Genomic DNA, 23,864 nt, shown 5'->3' with positions numbered 1-23,864 from the left:
TAGCCAAGTTAGTTTGTAGGTATGAGGACTGATGGGAATAATGCTATGTGGCTGTATTCAACATCTAGTTTGGTCCTAGGGATGCAATCGTAGGTAGGATTACTAAGAACTAGTAGTAAGTCCCATTTAACTCACTGAGACATGTTTCCACCAACACAGGATCAGGATCAGGCTGCAAATGTCCAATTTCTTATTCCTATGCTAGGTCAGCATAGGGGTCATTCCAAGTATTCAGATATTTGGATTTCATCTTTCAAAACATCTTATGCACTGCTTGCCAATCTTGTTACCTCCAGGGCAGAAACAGGAACTGAATTATCTTCTGAACTATCTTCTTTGCAAAAATCTTCAGCCCAAGTAGTCTCCGATGTGTTTGCCTGTTCAATGTTTCCATTTGCTGAGTAAAGCAACTTAGGCCTGCCAACCCCAATCAGGTATTAGCTAGATGTTTTAGACTACAATTCCCATCATAACTGAGTGTTGGCCATGTTGCCTGGGGCATATTTATTTATTTATTTCATAAAAATTATTACCACTTGATTATATACCGCTTTGAACTGTATTGCAAAACATCTAGCGGATAGCAAATTGGATAAGGCTCTTGAAACATTTTTATGAATGTTTAAAATTTAAGGCTAATATTCTTCTAACTTAACAGCTGGCTACTGATCATTAAAGTCCAGCAACCGAGAGAAGCATCTTCATTCCTTAAGAAAAAATAACACATCGCAAGTACATGGGTACTATTTCTTGTTGTTTCTTCTTCCTCTTCTTCTTCTTCCTTTCCTCCTCCTCCTCCTTCTTCCTCTTCTTCTTCTTCCTTTCCTCCTCCTCCTTCTTCTTCATGTCTTATCTTACTCTGTGCAGTAATGTCAATCTTCTACCCAGAACAGCTCCTAAATTCTTGCCCTTCACATCACACATTTTGACAGCACCAAATGACTGACAAGTGACAACAAATAATGTCTGCCTAGCAAGCCGAACAAAAATGTGTCGACCTCTTTCCTTAAGAGGCTGCTTCAAAAGCTGCACATTTTCTGGATGCATTTTAAATTTCAAAACCTCTAAAGGAGCAAGATGATGGCCATTACATAAGAAAATGAACTAAACCTGTTAGTAACTAGAAGTAGTACTGTACCATACAGTTTAAGAATCGCTGCTTTGCTATTGCTGATATTTTAGAAGCATCACGTGCTTAACATATGGATGCCTTTTGCTTCCGTTGGCTGTCAAAGTGTTCTGATAATATCTGCTAGCTTTCAGCTCCTTTGGTGCACATGGTTGCTTGGAAACCTAACCCTCTTGGCCCGATCTCTCTGACAGGTGCTTTATCTACTCTCAGCTACATATGACACACTGATACCTAGATACGCATCTTCTCCTTATTTGATATTCTTAGCAGAAAAGTGCTTGGGACAATTCACAGTTTGAAGATGGCCCTGAGTAATGAGAAAATCAGCGGAGCATTCAGTTTCTGTTACAATCACAATATTCTCAGGCAGCGACAGCAAACTTTGAAGATAGGGCACTTTTATTTGCTGTTAGTGTGGGAAAGGGTTTTAGTATTGCTCAGCTAAAGGCTGCAAGTAGGTTTCATTCAGACGGAGGCTGTAAACAGGTGTTTTCTAATTATAATAGTGTGATGCTAACCTACCACCTGTCATTCTCCTGCAAAGTCCATGTGTTCAAGCTACATCAGGTGTTATACGTACATACTGATTTGCAGAGCACCTTTATTTGAAGAGGGGCCCAAATTGGGCCACAGTCTGTCCACATGTGGAGGAGCTCTGCACATATACATTGGCATGCAAGTATAATTCCTTCTGGCACATGTACATCAAAGGAGCATGACAGCGGCATGCAGTGGCGAAGGAGGACTTGCCCCTGCAGTCATCATCACACCCCTCTTTCATTGGGTAGAAGGGATTGTATGACAATGTTTCATGGCATCATACTCTAAACCAAACACTCTGGATGAGGAAGTTCTTCCTCTTTGCATGGGCAAAATGCAAGTCAAACTTTTTGCATGTATGGAAGCATGCAAGAAAAATGTATACTCAAAATACATGCATTAGGAATCTAAAACAACGAAAGTGGTTGCTCTCTTGGCTATTCTAGCTAAGTTCAAGAATTGTTTAATCCGCTTCTTAAAATTGCAGCAAATACTTCTGATTGCTCATGCCTGTGCTTCTCCATGTAGACAGTGAGATCTCATTACTGCCAACCATAATTTGCTGCTCTGTGCAGGGCCGACAGTCAAAGAAAACTATCTGCATCTGGTTCATTTCATCTAGTAAAAGATAAGATCTTGTAACTGACAAAATTAATCAAAGCCTCATGACTTCCTACTCTGCCAATTTCTATTTGAAAAGTAAGTCTCTCTTGTACTAATACCACCAGTGGTGACTGCAATTATTGTTTGACTGCTAACCCCTTAACAACACCCACCATGAGCTCTCACCATGGCACCCTTTTGAAATAGTGCAGTCAAAGCCCTTAACAAAAATGGCTATAAGAATTATTACTGTGATAAGGAGACATTTGTCCATGTATTTTAAAACTTCAATAGAACACAATAGCTGTGGCCCAAATAACATGTGACACTGATATTTTTTAATTTTTCTTTTACAGAAAGCATATGCTGAGGAAAACTGCCTCAGGAGGCGCATGCTAAGTGGGGGAACTGTTTTATTAACAATTTTCCCTCTGGATCTTTTCTGCTAAAACTCACTCCCTTCCCCAGCTGCTTCTTAAACCATATGAACCAAGGATAGGGAGCCTGTGATCCTTCAGATTTTATCCATAGCTGTCAAGTGTCCCTTATTTGAAGGGACAGTCCCTTATTCCAGCGCCATGTCCCGCTGCTGTCCCTTATTGATGGATGTCCCTTAAATGTCCCTTAAATGATGTCCCTTAAATTTCAAAGGAAGCAGCCATCCAGGGAGGAGGGAGGCTCCAACTGTGTTGCTTGGCTGTGTTGCTCACCCAATAAGAAGTCTAAGAACGACTGGGGGGTGGAGCTTGCATGCCTTGTGTGTGGCTAGTTAATGCAAACTGAGGGGGTTTTTGAATGCTGGACGCCATTTTGTTGCACGTGCTGCTGCAAACTTTGCAGTGCAAAGCCAGGCCGGGGAGCCATCTTAAGTTGAGGCTGCATAGGCCTTGTGGTGCATGTGATTCAGATTCTATTCAGTTGAACCTCTGGTTACAAAGTTGGTTGGACAGTGTTCTCGAAGCTACCAGCATGAGTTTGACCAGACTGCAGGAGGACAGGAAGACTGGAGTGCCTGGAACAGGTGAGGCTGCAGGTCCCTTATTTTGGCTGCTGGTCCCTTATTTTCAAATCTGTAAGTTGACAGCTATGATTTTATCAGACTCTATATCGCCAATAGTGAGGAATGATGGGCGTGGGATTCCACTAGCATCTGGAAGGCTGCAGTTTCCCCATGCCTGATGTAAAGGAAACATGGGGGACAAAGCAGCTAAGAGTGAATGAAGTTCTCCGATTCGTGAAAGGGCAAGTCTGGGTCCATATACTAAAGATATACCTCATAGAGTGACCTGTATCATTCATTATACCTCAAATATGCTTCACACAGCAAAATAAACAGAATCTCTTCATACCCTAAGGATAATGAAGTCAGTGTTGGACTGGGAGAGCAGGGTTCGAATCCCCACTCAGCCACGAAGCTCACTGGGTGTCCTTGGGCCAGCCACCATCTCTTAGCCCAACCCACCTGACAGGGTTGTTGTGAGGATGAAATGGGAAGGAGAACTGTGTGCACCACTTTGAGATCCTTGGAAGATAAAGGTGGTATAAAAATGTAACACATAAAATGAATGAATGAATGAATGAATGAATAAATAAATAAATAAATAAATAAATAAATAAAACAATGATAGACTTGTAAGGTTCAGAATTTTACACCCGCTTCTAAGAGATGTGCCCCAAATATATTTACATCTTCGCCACTGATGAGTAGAAGTTTTTTCTAATGGAAGGTAAGGCAAGGCTCAGGGTATAAAGCTGAATACTAATAAAGACTTTGACCACAAAAGCTAGGTTTTAGTAAAGTTCTTTCTTCTGTGAAGCTGGTAACTGAGCATAGCTCTAGTAATTTCATGTTCTCGCCCACTTCCAGTGTTTGAAACTAAAGTTACTGTTCTCCCAGGGAGACATATGTCAGACAATGTGAGGAACATTATCAATATTTTGGAGCTGTTAGAAGTTGACATTAATAGAAAGGCTGTTTTGATTTTTGTGGATGCGGAGAAAGCCTTTGACAACATTTGTTGGAGCTTTATGAAAAAGAATCTCCAAGGGATGGGGGTAGGCCAAGGTTTTGAAAATGGTATAGGTGCAATATATTCGGAACAAAAAGCAAAGTTAATTGTAAATAATGTGGTAACGGAAGAAATACCTATAGAAAAAGGTACACGACAGGGTTGCCCAATATCTCCTCTACTTTTTATATCAGTCCTGGAGGTTTTGTTAAATATGATTAGAAAGGACCAGTTGGTTAAAGGAGTTCAGGTCGGAGCCAGACATTATAAACTAAGAGCATTTGCAGATGACCTAGTTTTGACTTTACAACAGCCAGACATTAGTACCAAAAGAGTGTTGGAATTAATTGAAATATTTGGTCAAGTAGCAGGATTTAAATTGAATAAACAGAAAACAAAGGTTTTGGAGAAAAATTTAACAATGGAAGAAAGAGAGAGGTTTCAGAGTGAAACAGGTTTGGAAATAACGAAAAAAGTGAAATACCTGGGGGTAAATTTAACATCTAAGAATCTGAATTTATTTAAAGACAATTATGAAAAATGTTGGTCAGAAGTAAAGAAAGATTTAGAAACATGGTCAAGGTTGAAATTGTCCTTGTTAGGTCGAATTGCTACTATTAAGATGAATGTATTGCCTAGAATGCTTTTTTTGTTTCAGAACTTACAAATTCTGGACAAGATGGATTGTTTCAAGAGGTGGCAAAAAGATATATCAAAATTTGTCTGGCAGGGCAAAAAGCCCAGAATTAAGTTTAAGATTTTAACTGATGCAAAGGATAGAGGGGGATTTGCCCTGCCGGACTTAAGATTATACTACGAAGCAGCAGCTTTCTGCTGGCTGAAAGACTGGCTACTTCTTGAGAACACAGACATCTTAGATTTGGAAGGATATGATAATTGTTTTGGTTGGCATGCATACTTATGGTATAACAAGGCAATGGTGTACAAAGGTTTTAAAAATCATACTGTTAGAAAAGCATTATATAATGTTTGGAGCAGATACAAAGATCTACTGGAAACTAAAACTCCCAGGTGGTTGTCACCAATGGAAGCCAAGGGGGTGAAAAAACTTAATATGGATTCTAAATGGCCAAAATATTGTGAAATCTTAGAATATGAAGGTGAAAGGGTAAAGCTTCAGAGTTACGAAAAACTAAAGTCCAAAGTTCGAGATTGGCTGCATTACTATCAGATAAATGAGACATTTAAAGAGGACAGGAAAATAGGATTTCAGAAGGAGAGGTCAAAGTTAGAAACGGAACTGTTAGAACCCAATACTAAGAATCTGTCAAGAATGTATAATTTGCTGCTTAAATGGAATACACAGGAGGAAACGGTGAAATCAGCTATGATTAAATGGGCACAGGATATCGGTCATGACATTATGTTTGCTGACTGGGAACAGTTGTGGACCACTGGTGTTAAGTTTACGGCATGTAATGCCTTAAAAGAAAATATAATGAAAATGATCTACAGGTGGTACATGACCCCAGTCAAGCTTGCAAAAATTTACCATTTGCCCAATAATAAATGTTGGAAATGTAATGAGAACGAAGGTACCTTTTATCACCTATGGTGGACCTGCCCGAGGGTGAAAGCATTCTGGGAAATGATCTATAATGAAATTAAGAAAGTCCTTAAATGGACATTTTCTAAGAAACCAGAGGCTTTTCTCCTGGGCATGGTTGGCCAATTGGTGCCAAAGAAGGATAGGACTTTCTTTATGTATGCTACTACTGCAGCAAGAATTCTTCTGGCAAAGTACTGGAAGATGCAAGAACTACCTACTCTTGAAGAATGGCAGACAAAGGTGATTGACTTCATGGGACTGGCAGAGATGACTGGCAGAATTCGTGACCAGGGGAAAGAGGCAGTGGAAGAAGACTGGAAGAAATTTAAAATATATCTTAAAAACTGTTGTAAAATTGAGGAGTGTTAAGATGTCAAGGAGTAAGAAGCAGAGAACTACAGCTGTAATTAACAAATTTATGGGAATTTAATGAAGGGAACTAAATGGATAAATTGACTAAAGGGTTGCTAAAAAATTTTAAAATAAGGATGCAGCGAAAGGGAGGTAAGGGGAAGTCGATTGAAAGAAGTTATAAGAAAATAAGATTATGAATTTATTTATGTTTGATTTGTTTATGTTTGTTTGTATTTTGTGATGTGTTTGTTTTTTAATTATGTGTTTTAAAAACTGAATAAAAATTATTATAAAAAAAAAGAAACTAAAGTTACTGTCTGTAGCTTTAGCAACATGTTTTGATTTTATGTGAAGTCACTGGCGGACGACTAGAAAAATTCTACACTGCCTTCCGGTTCTCATTTCCTTTTCCAGATAATTTCATCAGGTTGCATCCAGATTTGACGTTCTGAAAACAAAGGTCTTCCTTCCTCAAACAGAAGGGCTAAAGATCCAGTGGAACATCCTGCTGGATGGAGAGTGAGAAGAGGCTGCAACTTCTACCAGTTTCCCCTTCTTCCTGAAGCCCTCATTTTCTTCCCAAAGGAACTCACACTTGCACCTCCCACTCTGTTCCAGTGTGGGCCTTTTCAGGGGTCACAGTGAGCTGTAGGAGGAAAGGCAAAAAAGCCCCTCCTGCCTTCCCCAAGTGTCCTATGAGCAGAGTCCTACTTATGAAAGCTCTGGAGCCAACCATATGTTACAAATTCTTACTCCACTTTTCATTAGGGCTGCCATACGTCTGGGAATCGCTCAGAAAAATGGCGTCTGGGCGAATTTTTGCTGAATCAGAAAAATGTTTGGGAAAACTCAGACGTATGGCAAATTGGGCTATTTTTATTTTTTAAATTTTTAAAAATGAAAGAAAAGTCCCCCAAAAGCTAGACAACTTTGACAAAAAATAAAACAACCTCTGACTCCCCCCCCAAAGAAAGCTCAATAACCAGTTTTTCACTTTTGGAAATATTGCAACCCTACTTTTCACTCTTTTACCTAATGCATTCAGCAATTCCTTAGAAAGGCATGGGTTCCTTGGATAACCAGTATTTTCACATAGCTGAAGGCAGTTTGAAAAACAGATCACTGTTTATGGTGTAAAGTTCTTAAGTAGATCCCTTGCACATCTAAATCCCTTGTACATCTAAACACACAGTTGCACATCTTTCTGTTAACAAAGTACCTTGGCAAACTCCAGGAAAACAGAAGAAAAAGAAAAGCAATAATAGGGCCGTTTTTCAAGGGGTTTGCACCACCCCAGTATTTTTTCCTGTTCTTCTACAATTTCTCCCCAAGCCTACTGATACCTCCCTTTTGTGTTTGGATCATATAATGTTGGCTACATAAGCGACAGCATCCTCCTGGTGAATGTGGGAAATAGAGGGATGATGCTATAGACTGAAATAATGCAATCCTGGGCATGTCTACCCAGAAGTAAGTGCCACTGAGTTTAGTGGAGCTCATTCCCAGGTAAGTGCGTATAGGACTGTACCCTCAATGCAATTGCTGTGTGGAAAAATTGAAAGTGAACCTTGTGTTCTGAAAATTCACTGGCCTATAAAAACTGACAGTATTTCCCCTCAGAAACCAGAACAAATTGCACAACATGAAAGGGGAAATTTGTTTGGAACTGAGGGGAGTCTGTAAACGAAAAGAATACAAAGAACATAGGAACACAGTACTGAGAAGCATTGGGTTTGTTCAGAATAATAACAATATGCTTGTGATGAAGAATGTCATACATTCTGAAATGTGGTGGAAGTGCTTTGAATGCTGCATCTATTATGTTGCACACAGAAAACAACATTAAAAGGGGTTTACGCAACTATTTCCATCATTTGTAGAATATGTCTGCCTTCTTTTTTATATATATAAATATTTATTAAAGTTTTTGAATACAAATGCACAAATAATAAACAACCTTACTTATATCATAACGTGGTTTCATCACTTCTTTGGACTCCCTCACGTCTCCCGCTCCCATTTACATCGTTAAAAGGTTTTTCCAAGCAAATTATCAACTTGTTTAGGATCTTATGTCCACTCATTTAAATATAATCTAGCAATTCTCCAGAAAATTTATGTTTTCTTTAATCTCACTTATCATCAAATTCAAATCTAATTTAGTGGTGGCCAATTTTTTATAATCTAGCATCCTTCTTAACATTCAACCAAATTACAATGTTTTTGTAAATACGTCTTAAATTTCTTCCAGTCTTCCTCAATCCTCTCTTCTCCCAGGTCTCGGATTCTGCCAGTCATCTCGGCCAGTTGCATATAGTCCATCAGCTGCATCTGCCACTCTTCCAGTGTGGGTAGATCTTGAGTTTTCCAATTTTTAGCAATGAGTATCCTTGCTGCCGTTGTTGCATACATAAAAAATGTTCGGTCCTTCTTTAGCACCTTCTGGCCGACAATACCCAGGAGGAAGGCCTCTGGTTTCTTAGTGAAGGTATACTTAAATACTTTTTTCAGCTCATTATATATCATTTCCCAGAAGGCCTTCACCTTAGGGCATGTCCACCAGAGGTGAAAGAATGTTCCTTCATTTTCTTTACATTTCCAACATTTATTATCAGACGAATGGTATATTTTGGCAAGTTTAACTGGGGTCATGTACCATCTATATATCATTTTCATTACATTTTCCTTCAGAGCATTACATGCGGTGAAGTTCAGCCCAGTGGTCCACAACCTTTCCCAGTCCTCAAACATAATGTTATGCCCAATGTCCTGTGCCCACTTTATCATAGCCGATTTGACCATTTCGTCTTGTGTATTCCATTTTAACAGCAAGTTATACATTCTAGATAGTACCTTAGTCTTTGGTTCTAACAATTCTGTTTCTAACTTCGATTTCTCCACCTGGAACCCTAACTTTTTGTCATTTTTAAAGACTTCTTTAATCTGAGCGTAATGTAACCAGTCTCGCACTTTATCCTTCATTTTCTCCAAACTCTGCAATTTCCAATTGTCTCCATCTTTTTCTAATATTTCCCAATATTTTGGCCATTTGGCCTCCATATTGGGTCTTTTTCGGGCCTTAGCTTCCAGAGGCGAAAGCCACCTCGGAGTCTTGTTTTCCAATAAGTCTTTGTATTTTGTCCAGACATTAAATACTGCTTTCCTAACAATATGGTTCTTAAAGGCCTTATTGATCTTAACCTTGTCGTACCATAAGTATGCATGCCAACCAAAAGCATTGTTAAAACCTTCCAAATCCAGTACGTCAGTGTCTTCGAGAAGTAGCCAGTCTTTTAGCCAGCAGAAAGCTGCGGCTTCATAGTACAACTTTAAGTCTGGCAGGGCAAAGCCCCCTCTTTCTTTCGCGTCTGTTAATATCTTAAACTTAATTCTGGGCTTTTTGCCCTGCCAGACAAATTTAGAAATATCTTTCTGCCACTTCCGGAAGCACTCCGTCTTGTCCACAATCTGTAATGTTTGAAACAAAAACAACATTTTTGGCAATACATTCATCTTAATAGCAGCAATTCGGCCTAACAAAGAAAGCTTCAATTTTGTCCAACTGTCCAAGTCTCTCTTAATTTCAGACCAACATTTTTCATAGTTATCCTTAAATAGACTCAGATTTTTTGCTGTTATATTTACCCCTAGGTACTTTACTTTTTTAACCACAGTTAGTTCTGTTTCTCTCTGAAACCGTTCTGACTCTGTATCTGTCAATTTTTTTCCCAACACCTTGGTTTTCTGTTTGTTTAATTTAAATCCCGCCACCCGACCAAAGTCCTGAATCAATTGTAATACTCTTTTCGTACTAGATTCTGGCTCCTGCAGGGTCAAAACTAGGTCATCTGCAAAAGCTTTAAGTTTAGAATATGTCTGCCTTCACCCCTATATTTAAGAAAGAACACAATTTTTTTAAAAAAAATCTGTAACAGTATGTTGAACAATGAAATAATTTAAGTAGTCACATGAATAATTTAACCCTTTATATCACAGAAGTCTATCCTTTAGTGTACAAGGAGGCTAAGGCTGTGTACACATTACCTGCTTAAAACACAGCCGGCCCATTCTTCTTCTCGATTTGGATTGATGCTAGTTTGGGAGAAAATGCATCAAAATGCTGTATTTTGTAAGAAACTAAAGGACAACAGAGGTGGATTGTGGTTAATGTCCTGTGTGCACCACTTTGCACCCTGAGCCCGGCTTCGGCTGGGGAGGGTAGGATATAAATAAAAAATTATTATTATTATTATTATTATTATTATTATTATTATTATTATTTGGAAACCAGTGGTGTGAGCACACTGGATGCAGAGTAAATGGGGGTGTGAACACAACCTAAGAGAAAAACGGAAGCTAAAGCAAGTGACCTAAAAGATGATATGAATGAGAGAAAGCTTTTAACTGATAAAATCCATTACCTGGTCTTCAAAGTCAAATTCATTATCAGCAATATCTCCAAGGTCCACAGTGAGATTAAGGTCAACTTCACCTGGACCTAAAATAGAAAAGAGAAAGGGATCTTCTGAAAAAGGATTGATAGGTTTCCCTGTATGTACTGTTGTATGTATGTCATGATTTACACCCCCACTCCACTCCACATATACTAGTGATGCTCTGCTCTGTCAGTGGAGACTGGTGATGAACAAAATATTTACCACCCTACCCGCAATCCCTATCAACCCAGGGCTTAGGACTGCACCGTCCTAAGTAAACATGCATTGGGTTGTATAACGTATTTTATAACTAACGTGCTTCACATTTTAACATAAATGAAAGTTTTGGAGGTAATTTTCTTTCTTACTTTTCTACTGTTCAAACTTAGTTCCAATTGTAGTGAAGCACAGAAAGGTTTTTTTTAAAAAAGTATTCTTTTTTTAAAAAAAGTATTCTCATTAATTGCTATGGGGAACTGCTAGTGTTCTCAGCTTTACTCTACAGAAGTAGAGACTGTACAAGTCAAAGTATGAATAGTTTCAGGGGGTCAGGAAGGAGATTCTGGTCAATTTAGACAGTGAACATGTTTTCGGTGTCGTTAGGCATCTTTCTCAGACTATGTGGTTTTCTTTAAATCAAGCTGCTTCGTATTTATCAAAATAATCAGTTCCTTAAAAGGGCATAAAAGGAGACCATTTCAGATAGGATAACACTAAGATTTGTGCTGAAAATTAGAATAATTTTTTCTTGTTCCTGCTGTGTGGAACCTTCTAGCCTCCTTTATCCAGCCAACCAGCTCTCATGCTTTGCTGCATGTCCTGCTTGGAGCTCTAACACTCCTTCATAAACCTCGTTCTGCACTCTCCTGCTTTCTCAGCTGCAGAACGTTTGTCACCAAGGATACATCTTCATGAACAGATGCTTCGGTCGAACAACTCCTTACCATGCTTTAATGTTGCTTCTCTTGTTATTATCAGACGAGTTCAAATGTGAAAGGGGGAAGAATGTGGAAAGTACCCCTGCTCCTCAACATTTTGCTCCTGGAAGGACCTGCTTTGCAGCGAGGCCAAGATATGTCGCTGCCTGAAAAAGGGACCAAATGGATCCACCTCCCCTGCTAGGGCTAACACTTCTAAGACATCTTGCAGCACCATTCAGACACTAATGTCTGCTGTCATCTGTCACCCTCATCACCCTTTACTATCTAAAACAGATCACTTTACCATAACTGTATCACTTCACCTTAACTTAAGGTTACCAGATTTTTTTCAAAGAATCCGGGGACACTTTTTTTAAAAAAAGAGGAAAAAAAGTTATTTAAAAAAAGTTACTTAAAAAAAAAGTAATCTCTTCTGTGGTCTCCTCTGTCGCGCAGCCTTCCCCTGGGCCTCAGCCTGCTCTCTTGGAGCACTAGCCAGTGACGGAGCAGGCAGGGGTGGGGGGCAGCCGTGATGGCACCCTGCCAGGATCGCGCTGCCAGGGGCAGTGTGCTCCCCCTGCACTCCTCTTCCTCTGCCAGTGGCGCTAGCCGCCATGGAGTAGGCTCGGGTTGGGCCTTGGCTCGGCCACGTGTCTTTGCCCTCCCAGTGCTCTCCTACTGCTGCTCCTCAGCAGTGGCAGTGGTGCAGCAAGGTTGGGGCTCCCCTTTTTCTCCTTCCTCTGTCTCTCTCTTCCTTCTCCTTCTCCTCTCCAACTTCTCCCTGCGTTGGCTCCGGTGTTTTCCTGGCCCCAGAGCACTGCTGGGCAGTCAGTCGGGTGGCCAGGCGCTCTCGCTCCTGGGTCAATTTGGGTCGCGGCGGGGCGGGGGACAGCGGTTCCCCCGGTTGATGCTCCGGGCATCCCTGGTTCCCCCTCAACAGTGGCAGCGGCAGTCTCAGCAGCCCGGAGCCAGCCTGGTAGCACAGTTGGCTCTGGATGGTTTCAGGAGCTGCTTGCTGCCGTTTTGCCATTTTGCCTCACCGGAAGTCCCGGTATGTCTTGTGCCATTGAACCAATCACGTAACATTCATTCCCTACTAATAATCTACAACACTTAAAATATAAATTAAATGAAATCCGGGGACAGATTTGCAAATCCAGGGACTGTCCCCGGGAAACAGGGACATCTGGTAACAATACCTTAACTGCACGATCTGCTTCCCAAACTGTCTTTATCTACCATGGATAGTAAAGGTGGATTCCAGTCCACAAACCAAAACAGAAACCAATCCTCAAATATACTGACACACTCACTGGCCCTATCTCCTTCAGCTATGCCTGCTGAAATTCCCTCTCCTACACAACAATAAATGTGCAAGAGTCCTGTCCTCTTTTTCACATAGTCAATCTGTTTCTATGTAGTGGCAAGGATTCGTCTTCCAGGCTGATATCCAGCTGCTACAACCTCTGACTCTGCTCCCCTTCAAATGCAGTGGCAACAAACGGAGTTATAATGGGGCAGGTGTACCTTAAGGAGCCTCTCAATAGTCTACAATCCTCTCCTTAGGCTGATGCTCTGAGAAAATGGTATCAACAGCTCTTGGTTTCTAATATATAATTACTCTCCACCTAGACAGCTTAACTTTTTCCCGGCTACTAATATTTTGTTGCAAATATTCTCCAGGTTGTTTTGAACCTCCCCCCTCCTGTCCCTAGTACTTTGGAGTCCCAAGCCAGAAGCCCACCAGGGAGGTGGAGTTGCAGTGGGGGAAATGGGCAGGGATAGGAAAAAGTAACCATACCACCTTTATGGTAATCCTTTGCTGTAAGTGCTTATTCTCCTTTTATTAATGTTGGACACCATATGTCTGGGAACTCATGATCAATGACATGTGTATTTCTGCCTGACACAAAGCCAGTTTATTTTGCCCTACACAGTTAGCACTACTTTTGTTTGTAACTTATACTCTGCTTTTGATGGCAATTCTTTAAGGAATGTTTTCAATTATATCTTATCTGTTCATTTTTTTATTTGAAAAACGACTGTAAATAACCTCCAAGAGAGATACTGCTCATCTATATGCCCTTTTTGTTTATGGACAAATATATAATGAGATACATATAAACAGCTTTAAAGTTTAAAGTCTTGTGTTGACACACAGAATGCTAGGAAAGTGGTTTGAAATTATGAAGACAGCAAGAGCTGTCTTGTTAAGACAACAATTTATTATAGATTGATTGGCATCAGAATGATAAAAGTGTTTCATTCTTATCTTCAGGTATTTCTAATTCATTTTTTTAAAAAATTAAACTGCAGAATTTCATGACAAGTTGTTGCCCTTAGCAACAGCCTTATTATATGTTAGGAAGCCACAATGAATAAGAATATATTGTCGTCTTTGAAGACTGCAAGTAGTTTTTTCCTTTTAAAAACCTTTTCTTCCTACCAATTACAGTATTGGAATTTAACATGCAAAGGCTTGGATATGCAACAAAAACATTCTGTTGAAAGTCTGCAGCTTGGAATAGATACACTGCTGGAAGAAATTATATTAGTAGTGGAGGTAACTGAGTTAAAATATTGCTTTATTAAAATCTTTGATGTAAGCAAAGGGCTCTTTGGCTTTTAATTCTTTTGTTCAGCTTTTTATAGGTTTCCCTCACCTTAATAGGAAAGGAAGAATCATAATTAAGGATTTCTCTTTAAAATCTTATATCTGTTTGACAGAAGAAATAGTTTGAATAAAATAGAGGTAGAGGTTAAAATCATAGTTTGACTAATTTTGACAAATGGGATCCTCTTCATGGAGGGTCCTGCTTGCGCACAGGACCTTGGGGCCCCCACAGCATTCGGAGGCTGGGCATAGCCCAGTTGTTTCTGGGGCAGTCCCACGATTGTGCCAGTTGCAACACCCAATCAGATTGATTTGCGGGTTGGGGGAGGAGGATGATTTATAAACGGCAGTGCAACGCGTCGGAGCCACTTGCTTCATGCTGCCAAACACCCGCCCTCTTGGGTTTTCTGTGCTTTGGCCTTGCTTGGGATTTCGGTTGGTCACCTGTTTTGTGGCAGGGGCTTGGTAGGAATTTTGTCCACGTGGCAGATTGGCACTGGCCATTTGGTTTTCGCCTACCTCCCAGCAATCGTTGGGCGGTTGGGCGGTCAGGCACTGACTTAGTTGTGGATGGGGGAGGGGAGGTGCGGTCATCACCTGCCCCTCCATGAAAAGGGTATTCCGTTAAAGGAATCTGGGGGTCCTGGATCTCGTCTGAAGTCTGCTTGAAGGGCTAGGGCCATGCCAGGGCCACAGGAACCCCGGGGTGAGCTACAGTCAATTTGCATCGATGTAGCTCCCTCGTTTGGTTTACCCTTCCAGACCTCCTGTGGGGTGGGCAGGAGTCAGTTATAGTTTATCAATGCCTAAGCCAATACTGCTCACATTGTTTAATCAATGTGGCCTAAATTTTTCCCATCAACCTTAAACTAAAATATGAGTCTGTGTGAATTTATTTCTGAAGGGTTACCTGAAGTCCTTGAAGCGCAAGACCTGCTTAGTATTTTTTTTTTTTTTGCATTTCCCAGGTTTACAAAACTGTAAACAAATCACACAGTGCACATGCACACACATACAACATGATAGTATGCTAATAAATACCAGTGGGTTTTTGTGTTTTTAGTATGAGAAAGGGCTGCTACCAGGAAAAAATACTGTGGGCTGCTTTTCACACTGCTAAATCTTACACACAAATCATATTCAGGAGAGAAATGGGTCAATTCATCTTTATACACTGTAATGTGTGATGATCACTTAACACATTATGATCCAAATGTGGTTTTAAAAATCCTTTATGGTAGCACTTTTCAAGTATGAATTTGGGAATATGTGAACCATCCCTGTCTCATACATTATATATTGTATATCAACAGAACATTAATAGTGCTCAGAAAATGTCACATATTAGTGCATACATAATAGACATGGAACCCCCTAAAAATGACATTTAACTTTTTTATTAATATACTTTTTTCTGAAGCATTAATATATTTTGATCTTGAAAATATATTACATTGTGAAAGCAAGGCTGGGCCTACAGTATTTGGGAGTTAATAATCAACTCACCTTCAACAGGTTCTTTAGGAGGAAACAGTTTGTTGTCAACTGCCATGCTTATGTCTTTGAATACTTCTTCCTCATCTCTCTCAGCATCAAACTAGTAATAAAACAGAAGGCAATCAGACATTCCAAAACAGGTTTGGTTATTTATCTGAATGTTATGGTATTATACAAAGTCTTTTAGAGCCAGGTGGAATATTCCTATAAATACCAAACGTCATTGAAGCATGGAACCACAGTAGAATCTGCATTGGCTTTCTTTATTTCCTACAACAAAACACATCAATCACACTTCTGTTTTACTGTAGTGAACCAACTGAGTAGGCTTGTGCAGAGACACCGCTACAGAAAATCATTCAGGCACATAGTGCCCCATGATTCCAAATAGAGGGGAAAAGAACGTTGCAAGAACAAACGACAATTATCCACTGACATCAGAGGCACTGCAGCAGTTACTATCGTCGTCCTTATATTATTGCCTGCACACCTGTTTTGCTTTTTAGCCATTAAGCCCCCAACAGCCCTTGTCCTGCCTCTCTCTGAGCCATTCCTTATCTATTTAAATGATGGAGCAGGCATTGCATTCCTTTATTTTTTCAATAGTTGGTGCAATCAGATTAAAATAATAATATAGCAAGCTACTGATATGAATAATATATTTTTCAAATATATGTGCCCAAATAGTAATATTGTTTAAATTTGTTACCTACACTCCCAAGAAGATACTAAGGATACCGATAATTTACATTGGGATTGTGCCATTATATTCTCACAACAATGTTGTGAAATAAGTTAGACTGAAAGGTAATGATTTTATTTTGGGTTTCATGGTAGAGTGAGGATTTGAACTCAGATCTCTTTGGTCCAAGTTGAACACTCTATCCATTATACCTTAGTGGTTTTGTTCAGTGGGCTCTCAAAGAAACTTATATTAAAACACAATTAAATATGTCTATTCACGCAGAAATCTTCCTATTTTGCCCATACAAAATGGGGAACATGTTGTATTTTATCCATTATAACCAGCACAAAACCCCTCTTTCATTTCCTTCCACCACAATGGGCAACATACTTTAGGAATGGCCCCGCATACCTATTTCATCAAGTTATTTGTGCCTCCCTCTAAAAAAAATAAAAAATAAAAGTGGAAGCTCCTGTATTCTGGGGGAGGAAGGTGCGGGGACTGATGTAGATGGAAGGAGAACAGCAAAGGCTTGCGACCACCAGGTATTACCTTAAGGATTAACAGTGGTCTGTTTGTTTTAAGAAAAAATGGTGCTGGTACTCACCATAAAGCTATTACAGTAAATGCAACACTTTTACCATTGGGGGGGGGAGGGGGTGTTGGTACTGCAAACCCTTGAGTATACCCAGAAAAAAGCACCGATTAAAGAATGTTATTTGCCCAAAAGTAGAAGGATGAAGAGGTCCCGAAGAAAGAAGATTGAATGCAGAAACCAATGGAGTATGCAGAAATGGCGAAACTTAGCGGAAGAATAAGAAACCTTTTAGAAGGAATGAAAGTGGTTTATTGAGTATTTATAAACAAACTATAAACAGATTGAGACATTAGCAGGATTATTGTAAAAACCTGCAGTTTAAAAAATAGATATGAGATATATATGAGAGTAGACGATTAAAAGAATAAGTTGAGGCAAATTGAAGTATGCAGGAAAGGACGAAAATAAATGTAAGGAACTACAGAAAGAGCGGGGAGGGAGTCAAAACTGAAAATGTTAAAACTTGGTTAAATAATTGTTGTAATGTATATAAATGAAAACTATAAAAAAAGACTAAATGCTGCTGAAATGAAGAAATTTGGGAAGGGAGATGGGGGGAGCCATACATGAATTTTTATGTGAAAAACTAAGAACTCACATTTGGTAACAAAAACAAATTCCTGGCGGAGGATGTATTCAGAAGTCCTCTTTACCTTTATTTAAGAGAATGTCTCCCCCCCACTGAGTCCCTATGCAAACACTTGTTCCCCAGCTGATGGATCTGAGGGCTCTAGTAAGCAAACAAACAGATCCCACAAGCTTGAAGTTCGTCCATCCATATAATACATGAATCTTACAGAAAAAATAAACTAAGATGAAAAAATAAAATATAAACCTTTGCAACACAAATAGTCAATGTCATACTTTCAGGTAACTAGTCTCTGGAAAAGCCTCAAAAGATCACACCTTTCACATTTTTAACAGTATTCTAAGTAACTAGTGTGGACAGAAGAATCACTATGAAAAAATCAATGAGCAATTCAGATTCAAACTGATGGGAAATTTGTTTATTCCCACTTTCTATGCAGGGAGCATAGAATGTCAAAGTAATTTTCCAAGGAATTGAACGGGAGGAAGCAGGACATAAATCCACTCCAAGTCAACCTCCTACTTATTTCCAAGCGGAATTCCGAAGCACACTTAGTTGAGAGTAAGTCTCATTCCACAAAGCAAAATTGCCAAAGATCAGGCTGTTGGTCTTGCATGGCACTATGCGTGTCCTCTGCTGTGTATGCTTTCATCTGACAAAAATAATATTCCTGAGCTTCCTGTGTTTGCCTTGACCACCAACCTTGGAGCAGCTTTAATTTCCAGCTGACTCCATCTGGCAGAACCCCCATACCTGAGGTCGTTCTTCATTTTGGATTAATGTTTCATTTCATGAAGAATGAATCCAAAGGGCAAGCAGCTCATTTATATTTTAGTGGGCCTCTCCTGCTTTTCCTGCTAACACTCCACTGTGCAGTTTGATGCAAACCTTAATCCCAACACTCTGAAGCCTAGCTTTGTTGAAGAGACAGACGAGTGCTCAGTCTAAAGCAATGTCTTGTGCTTTTTTTAAAAAAAAAGCTTTAGTTTTAGTTGCTAGCAGCAGTACTAAGCAAAATTATTTGTTTTAACCCTCCTTTTTGCATATATTAAGGTGTTGCTAGGATATGATCATATTCTGTAACACTTCACAAATGAACAGGAACAATCTTGTGTATTTGCACTCCAATTCTCCCACCATGGAGCCATATTCTCCCACTATGGAGTCACTACTTTCCTGTTATTACAGAGAATAGCCTTCTCTGGCAGCTGCATCATAAACTCAGTCAGTGCCTGTCATGCGTTACTTTAAAAGAAAATAGGTTAGCGGGCTTTGGCTGGAATGACTTTCAAGTACATTTCTCTTACAACAGCTTACCAAATGTTTAAATCAGGTACAGGGAATTTGTTCCCCTCCAGATGCCTTTGGACTACAATTCCCATCATTCCTCACCATCGGCCACGCAAGCTGGGGCTGGTGGGACTCACAAGTCCCCCATTCCTGGTTGAAATTAAACCACAGCCATTGCAGCATGCGAAAGGCCACATAAACTATGGGGCCATCTCTTGTTTATCTTAACTGTTTTCAAAATGAACAATAAAACTTGGCCAAGTCACTGAGTAATAAATACATTCTGAATTTTAGAAGCATTAATCCAAAAAGAGTTCCATATTTCCAGCCGAAATCTGTTAATAATTCTTTGAAAGAATTGTGTCTAACTAAGCAACATTCCCCAAAATAATTGCTTTATTTTATAATGCTGGCTAAATAATGTTATTATACTTCTAATACTATTTAGCCCAGAGATTTCCAAACTGTGTGTCGCAGCATGTTAGTGTGTTGGTTGCAGTGTGTAGATGTGTCATGCGAATATTCACCACGCTCCTCCCGGGGCTAGAAAGGGGTTAGTTTGCTAGTAAAACTGAATTACTGTGTCACAAAATGATGCATGTCTAAAAAGTGTATCAACAACATGAAAAGTTTGGAAAGCTCTGATTTAGCCCTTCATGGAAACACCAGGGATTGAACCGGAGACCTTCTGCCAGCAAAGCTATCATTGAGCTACAGCCCCGTCCTCTTAGCAGTTTATGGTTAACAAAAATAACTGTTTTTAAAAATGGGCCATTGTCACCTACTCCAGAAATACTATTACAATAAATGTTTCCTGTTTTTGAAAACCTTTATGAACATTTTAAATTGGTTTAACCTTTACGTTCTGATGCCTCTATTTTGATATTTTGAAAGTAACAAAATAACAGAGGAAACCTAAAAATGTTCATTTTCTGGCAGCACATGCTAAGTTAGGTGGCTTGCTCACTCCCTTTCCCTCTCACAGTGCAGGCTAAAGCCTGTGCAATCAAACATGATTCTCAAATAACTTGCCATCAAAAAGAAGCCACAGACCTGCTTCTCATCGCTATAGTGAAACCAGGATGCCATATATGACCCTCTTTGGGCAGTCCACCTATATGAATGATACGAAGCACCATAAATACAAGTGATCACAGGCAAAAACATTCCTCTTTAACCAGGCCTTTGGCTTATTGACATCTAATGCCCTTTTAAAATGTGCTGTGGAAGGGAGGGTTATTTTTTTAATGTTTTTATTAAAGATTTTCTTTGGTTACTAAAGTACATACATCAACTCAATTTTCAGACCATAAAGTCCTTTCTATAGATCAGTCATATTTGATGGGAGACTTTAATACTGTATACAGTATAAGGTTGGGGGAGAAGAGTGGGGGGAGAGAGAAGGGGGGTAGCACACTTTCGTTCTTTCACATAGTGTATATGTGAGGTTTGTGTCTGTGTCGTATAGGTAGGTTTGTCATTGAGTTGTCTTTGTCTTTGTTGTGTTATGTATTCTGCGTTTTTTATATTGTAATTCTGTGCTGTGAATTGCACTGAGATCTCCAGGTATAGGACGGTATGCCAATTTAACAAATAATAAAATAATAAACATAATATTTGGGTTGTAACAGTACATATACATTCTTTCTAAAAGTTAATTCACAATATAATTGAAGGAGATCATTGGAGAGCTACTGAACTGACTCTTATCAGTTCTTCTTATATGGTAGTTTAATAATTTGCTTGATGGCGTTAGATTATCATGTAACTAAGCTGCATTCGTCCTAACCCCGGTAGCAACAATACTACATTTCTCCAGTCCTATTAACATAGTGGATACATAACCCAAAACAAATGCTCCAAAAATTAAAATTCCTCACCTATAATCACTTTATCTAGGCATGCAAAGACTTAACATTGTGTCAATGTAAACTTGCAATCTTTCATGAATCACGATTGGTAAGAGACTAAAATAATGAGCTGTGTCTCAGTTAAAGCTTTGGATCCACAGCCTGGAGGTATAGCACCTGCTTCGCATGCAGAAAGCCTCTGGCTCAATCCTTGCATCTCCAAACAGAGCTAGGAAAGAGTACTGGCTTCAAAAATAAGCAGGAGATGCCTAGGGACCACTGAATAAAACTGGTCCTCTCATATGTCGTAGTTAACAACTGCATCCTACCACTTGTTAATTTGAAATAAGTCTCCCTAGTAAGTATCTGAAGGACCACAGCTTAGAGTCCCATGCTATGCAGAGTTAGGCATAGCTGAACACACCGAAATGAAACGAAATCCTCTGCATACTTACATAAAAGATCCACAGAGCAATGGGACATACTTTCGACTAAATATGAACAGGGTTGGTCTACACTGCTTTGATTAAGTCTGTTCATTAAACCAATTTTAAAACATGTTCCCGCTTTGTAGAAATCAGCAACTGGATGAGTGCTGTGTGTTTCCCCCACCCCACCCCCCAAAATACTCTGAGAAAACTGCCATGCTTAATTGGAAGTTCTCTTGCTGTGAGGCTAATATGTGAGTAATGAGAAGGTTTGCTTTGTGCTGAGTGGGTGACTAGTTAGTATTATGTGATAAAAAATGAAGGAGGAGGGCCATGCTGTCAATCTGGCTTATGAATGCATTTAACTGCTTTTAGAATGTAATGACAGTTGTGCTGAGTGTTTTTGACAGAAGAAATCTATTTACTCCTCTCCATTTCTCCTCCCCGAATCAGTTCTTAGACATTTAAGTTCTGTGTTGTCATTTCTTTTTTTCCAGCGTTGCCAATGATGCACTAGTCAAGTTGTTTTGCTCTGTCCCTCAGGCTGTCATCAGTAACTATAATAGAAGTGGACAGTATATACACAGGTGTCTTGGACAAGGGAATTACAGTGGTGGAGGAAAGTAGCATGGGTATTAAAACTCAGCCTAGTTTCTCTCCTTATTTTGAATCCTTTTCAAGACAGCTAATATTAACTAGACATGTAGGATGTTTACTAAATGTACTGGAGTCACATAAGAATGCAGTAAGTCATCTTACACTGGGCCAGACCAAGGGTCTAATGGTTCAATCTGGCAGCAGATTGTGGTCTCAGACAATCCTTCTCCCTAATGCTGCTATTTGACATATTTTACTTGAAGATGGAACCTATGTACAGCAAGTCCTCTACTACTGAGCTATATAGCCCCTAAAAGGTACAATCTGAGTGTAATCTAGTGACCTCTGGAACAGGCCCTGGAGATTCAGCCTTTGGTTTCCCAGTTGTACCCAATATGTGAACCCAGGACCTTGAATAGAGTACTTGCAGCACAAATTAATCAGGCAAAACAGCTTATGCCCCACATACTTTACAGCACAATCTTATACATGTCTATTCAGAAGTAAGCCTCCCTGTTTAATAGGATTTACTCCAAGGTAAGTAAGTATGGTATTTCAGCTTTAAAGATTATCTCTTCCATTACTAACTTGTAGGTCAATCTACCTATTGCTGTCAGATCGCTTTCTCGTGAAGGCAAATGCTTGCAAGGCTACCTAAGATAGTTTGCCTATTCAACTGAAGGTAACTACTTTGGTTATTCCAGAAAGAAACAACTGGTTAGAGCCTCCTTATGAAAAAAAGTATTAATTGTAATTACTCCCTTACTCAACGATCACGGAATTTAAGATAGTGGATATAAGAATTGCACCGCGGAGAGAAAATGAGGTGTTTTTAAGGGCGGGACCATAAATTACTCTGGAAAACTGTTACATGTGAACATATTCATTAATTGGTTGTTTCAAAGCACATTTTCTTAAACTCTCTGGGGCTAAACTAGTCATGATGTGATTGGACCATCCAACGTCTTATTCTTTGCATAGAAGAATCCATTGGGAAAGGGCGATTTGGACTTGGGATCACAGTGCTGGGGCATGGGGGTTAATCTTAGTGCCATTTTCTCTATCAGAATGGCCCCTGCCTTCTAAACTGCTCTTAGTCATAAAGGGAGGAAAAGGCAGGTGCCCAGTATTTGAAATAAGTCTCCCTAGTATCTGCCCTTTCCACCCCTCCCCTAGGGGGCTAACAGTAGCTTTGGATAAGTCCAAACTGAGCTCCCCTGAATCTACTTTCAAGCAAAGAAAAAGACATAGGCAATCAGCTCATAGATTTCTTATGTCAGCTAAGCCTCAGTTCACAAATGCAACAACCTATGTGTAGCTGCTGGTAACAGAAACAAGCTTCTTAATATGTGGAACTGCAATACCATGCAGCTCCATCATGAATCGTAGGCACAGGTTGTCGGATGTACAAACTGGCTTAGATAACTAGCACACTTCCCTTGTATGTATCCAAGCAAAATGTTCCTCTGCTAACCATTTCAAGCTTTGGTCGTTTAAGGAGGATAATGCCAAACCTTCTGCTATCAGCTGTTGTTTGTTTCTACCTGAGATTTACTGGTTACAACAGTAAAAGCTAACCTTCAAATTATATGCCTTTAGGTAAGCTATGTTGGTAAAGAAAGGCATTAAAAGATTTTTAAACCAAACTACAATTGCTTTTTAAAAATATTAACGGCAGGTTCATAACTGATGTCTAGATGGTTTACAAGAGCTCCCCAGCGTTCATTTTCATGCCCCAAAATACGTTAGACCTAATTTATTTAGTTCAAACTTATATTTATGCTTCTTGAATCATATTCTCAATTTAAACTATTTTGTTATATTGCCTTTTGGTTCATAAATACAATAAAGATAATGGGCATTTAAAAAGTTTATGGACTTTGAAAATTGGATTTGTTTCCCTATAGGAATGTTTGCATTTAACAAGATTTGGTCCAAGGGCTTATTTCTGAGACAATACAAAACAACAACAACAGTGTAAACTGAAAGCTTGGAAACTTGATATCTTGTAAGACTGCAATACACTGTCTCTCAGTTGGAGCTTTCTTCTGCATTCCAATTTTGCAATGTCTCTTTTTCTCTGCTAAGAATAGCTACAATCCCTGAATTTGCCAAGATATGAGGATTGAAAAATGGGAAGCGCAACCCATCA

At 39.5% G+C, this 23,864-nt stretch overlaps 1 protein-coding gene across 1 annotated transcript in view; it reads right to left on the bottom strand.

The window, feature by feature from the left end:
- AK5 (adenylate kinase 5) overlaps window positions 1-23,864 on the bottom strand; it is an 88,674-nt gene that overhangs the window by 26,061 nt on the left and 38,749 nt on the right. The window contains exons 7-8 of the mRNA XM_081868351.1: window positions 15,685-15,775; window positions 10,630-10,706 (exon numbers count right to left, since the gene is read on the bottom strand). Of these exons, the coding sequence (XP_081724477.1) occupies window positions 10,630-10,706; window positions 15,685-15,775 (168 nt within the window). The remainder of the gene's footprint in view (window positions 1-10,629; window positions 10,707-15,684; window positions 15,776-23,864) is intronic.

This window comes from Podarcis erhardii, assembly GCF_964252035.2.
Source record: "Podarcis erhardii genome assembly, chromosome: 6".
In the NCBI taxonomy this organism is placed as follows: Eukaryota; Metazoa; Chordata; class Lepidosauria; order Squamata; family Lacertidae; genus Podarcis; species Podarcis erhardii.
The sequence above is the reverse complement of the archived record's forward strand: the minus strand, read 5'-3'. Positions and strand labels throughout refer to the sequence as shown.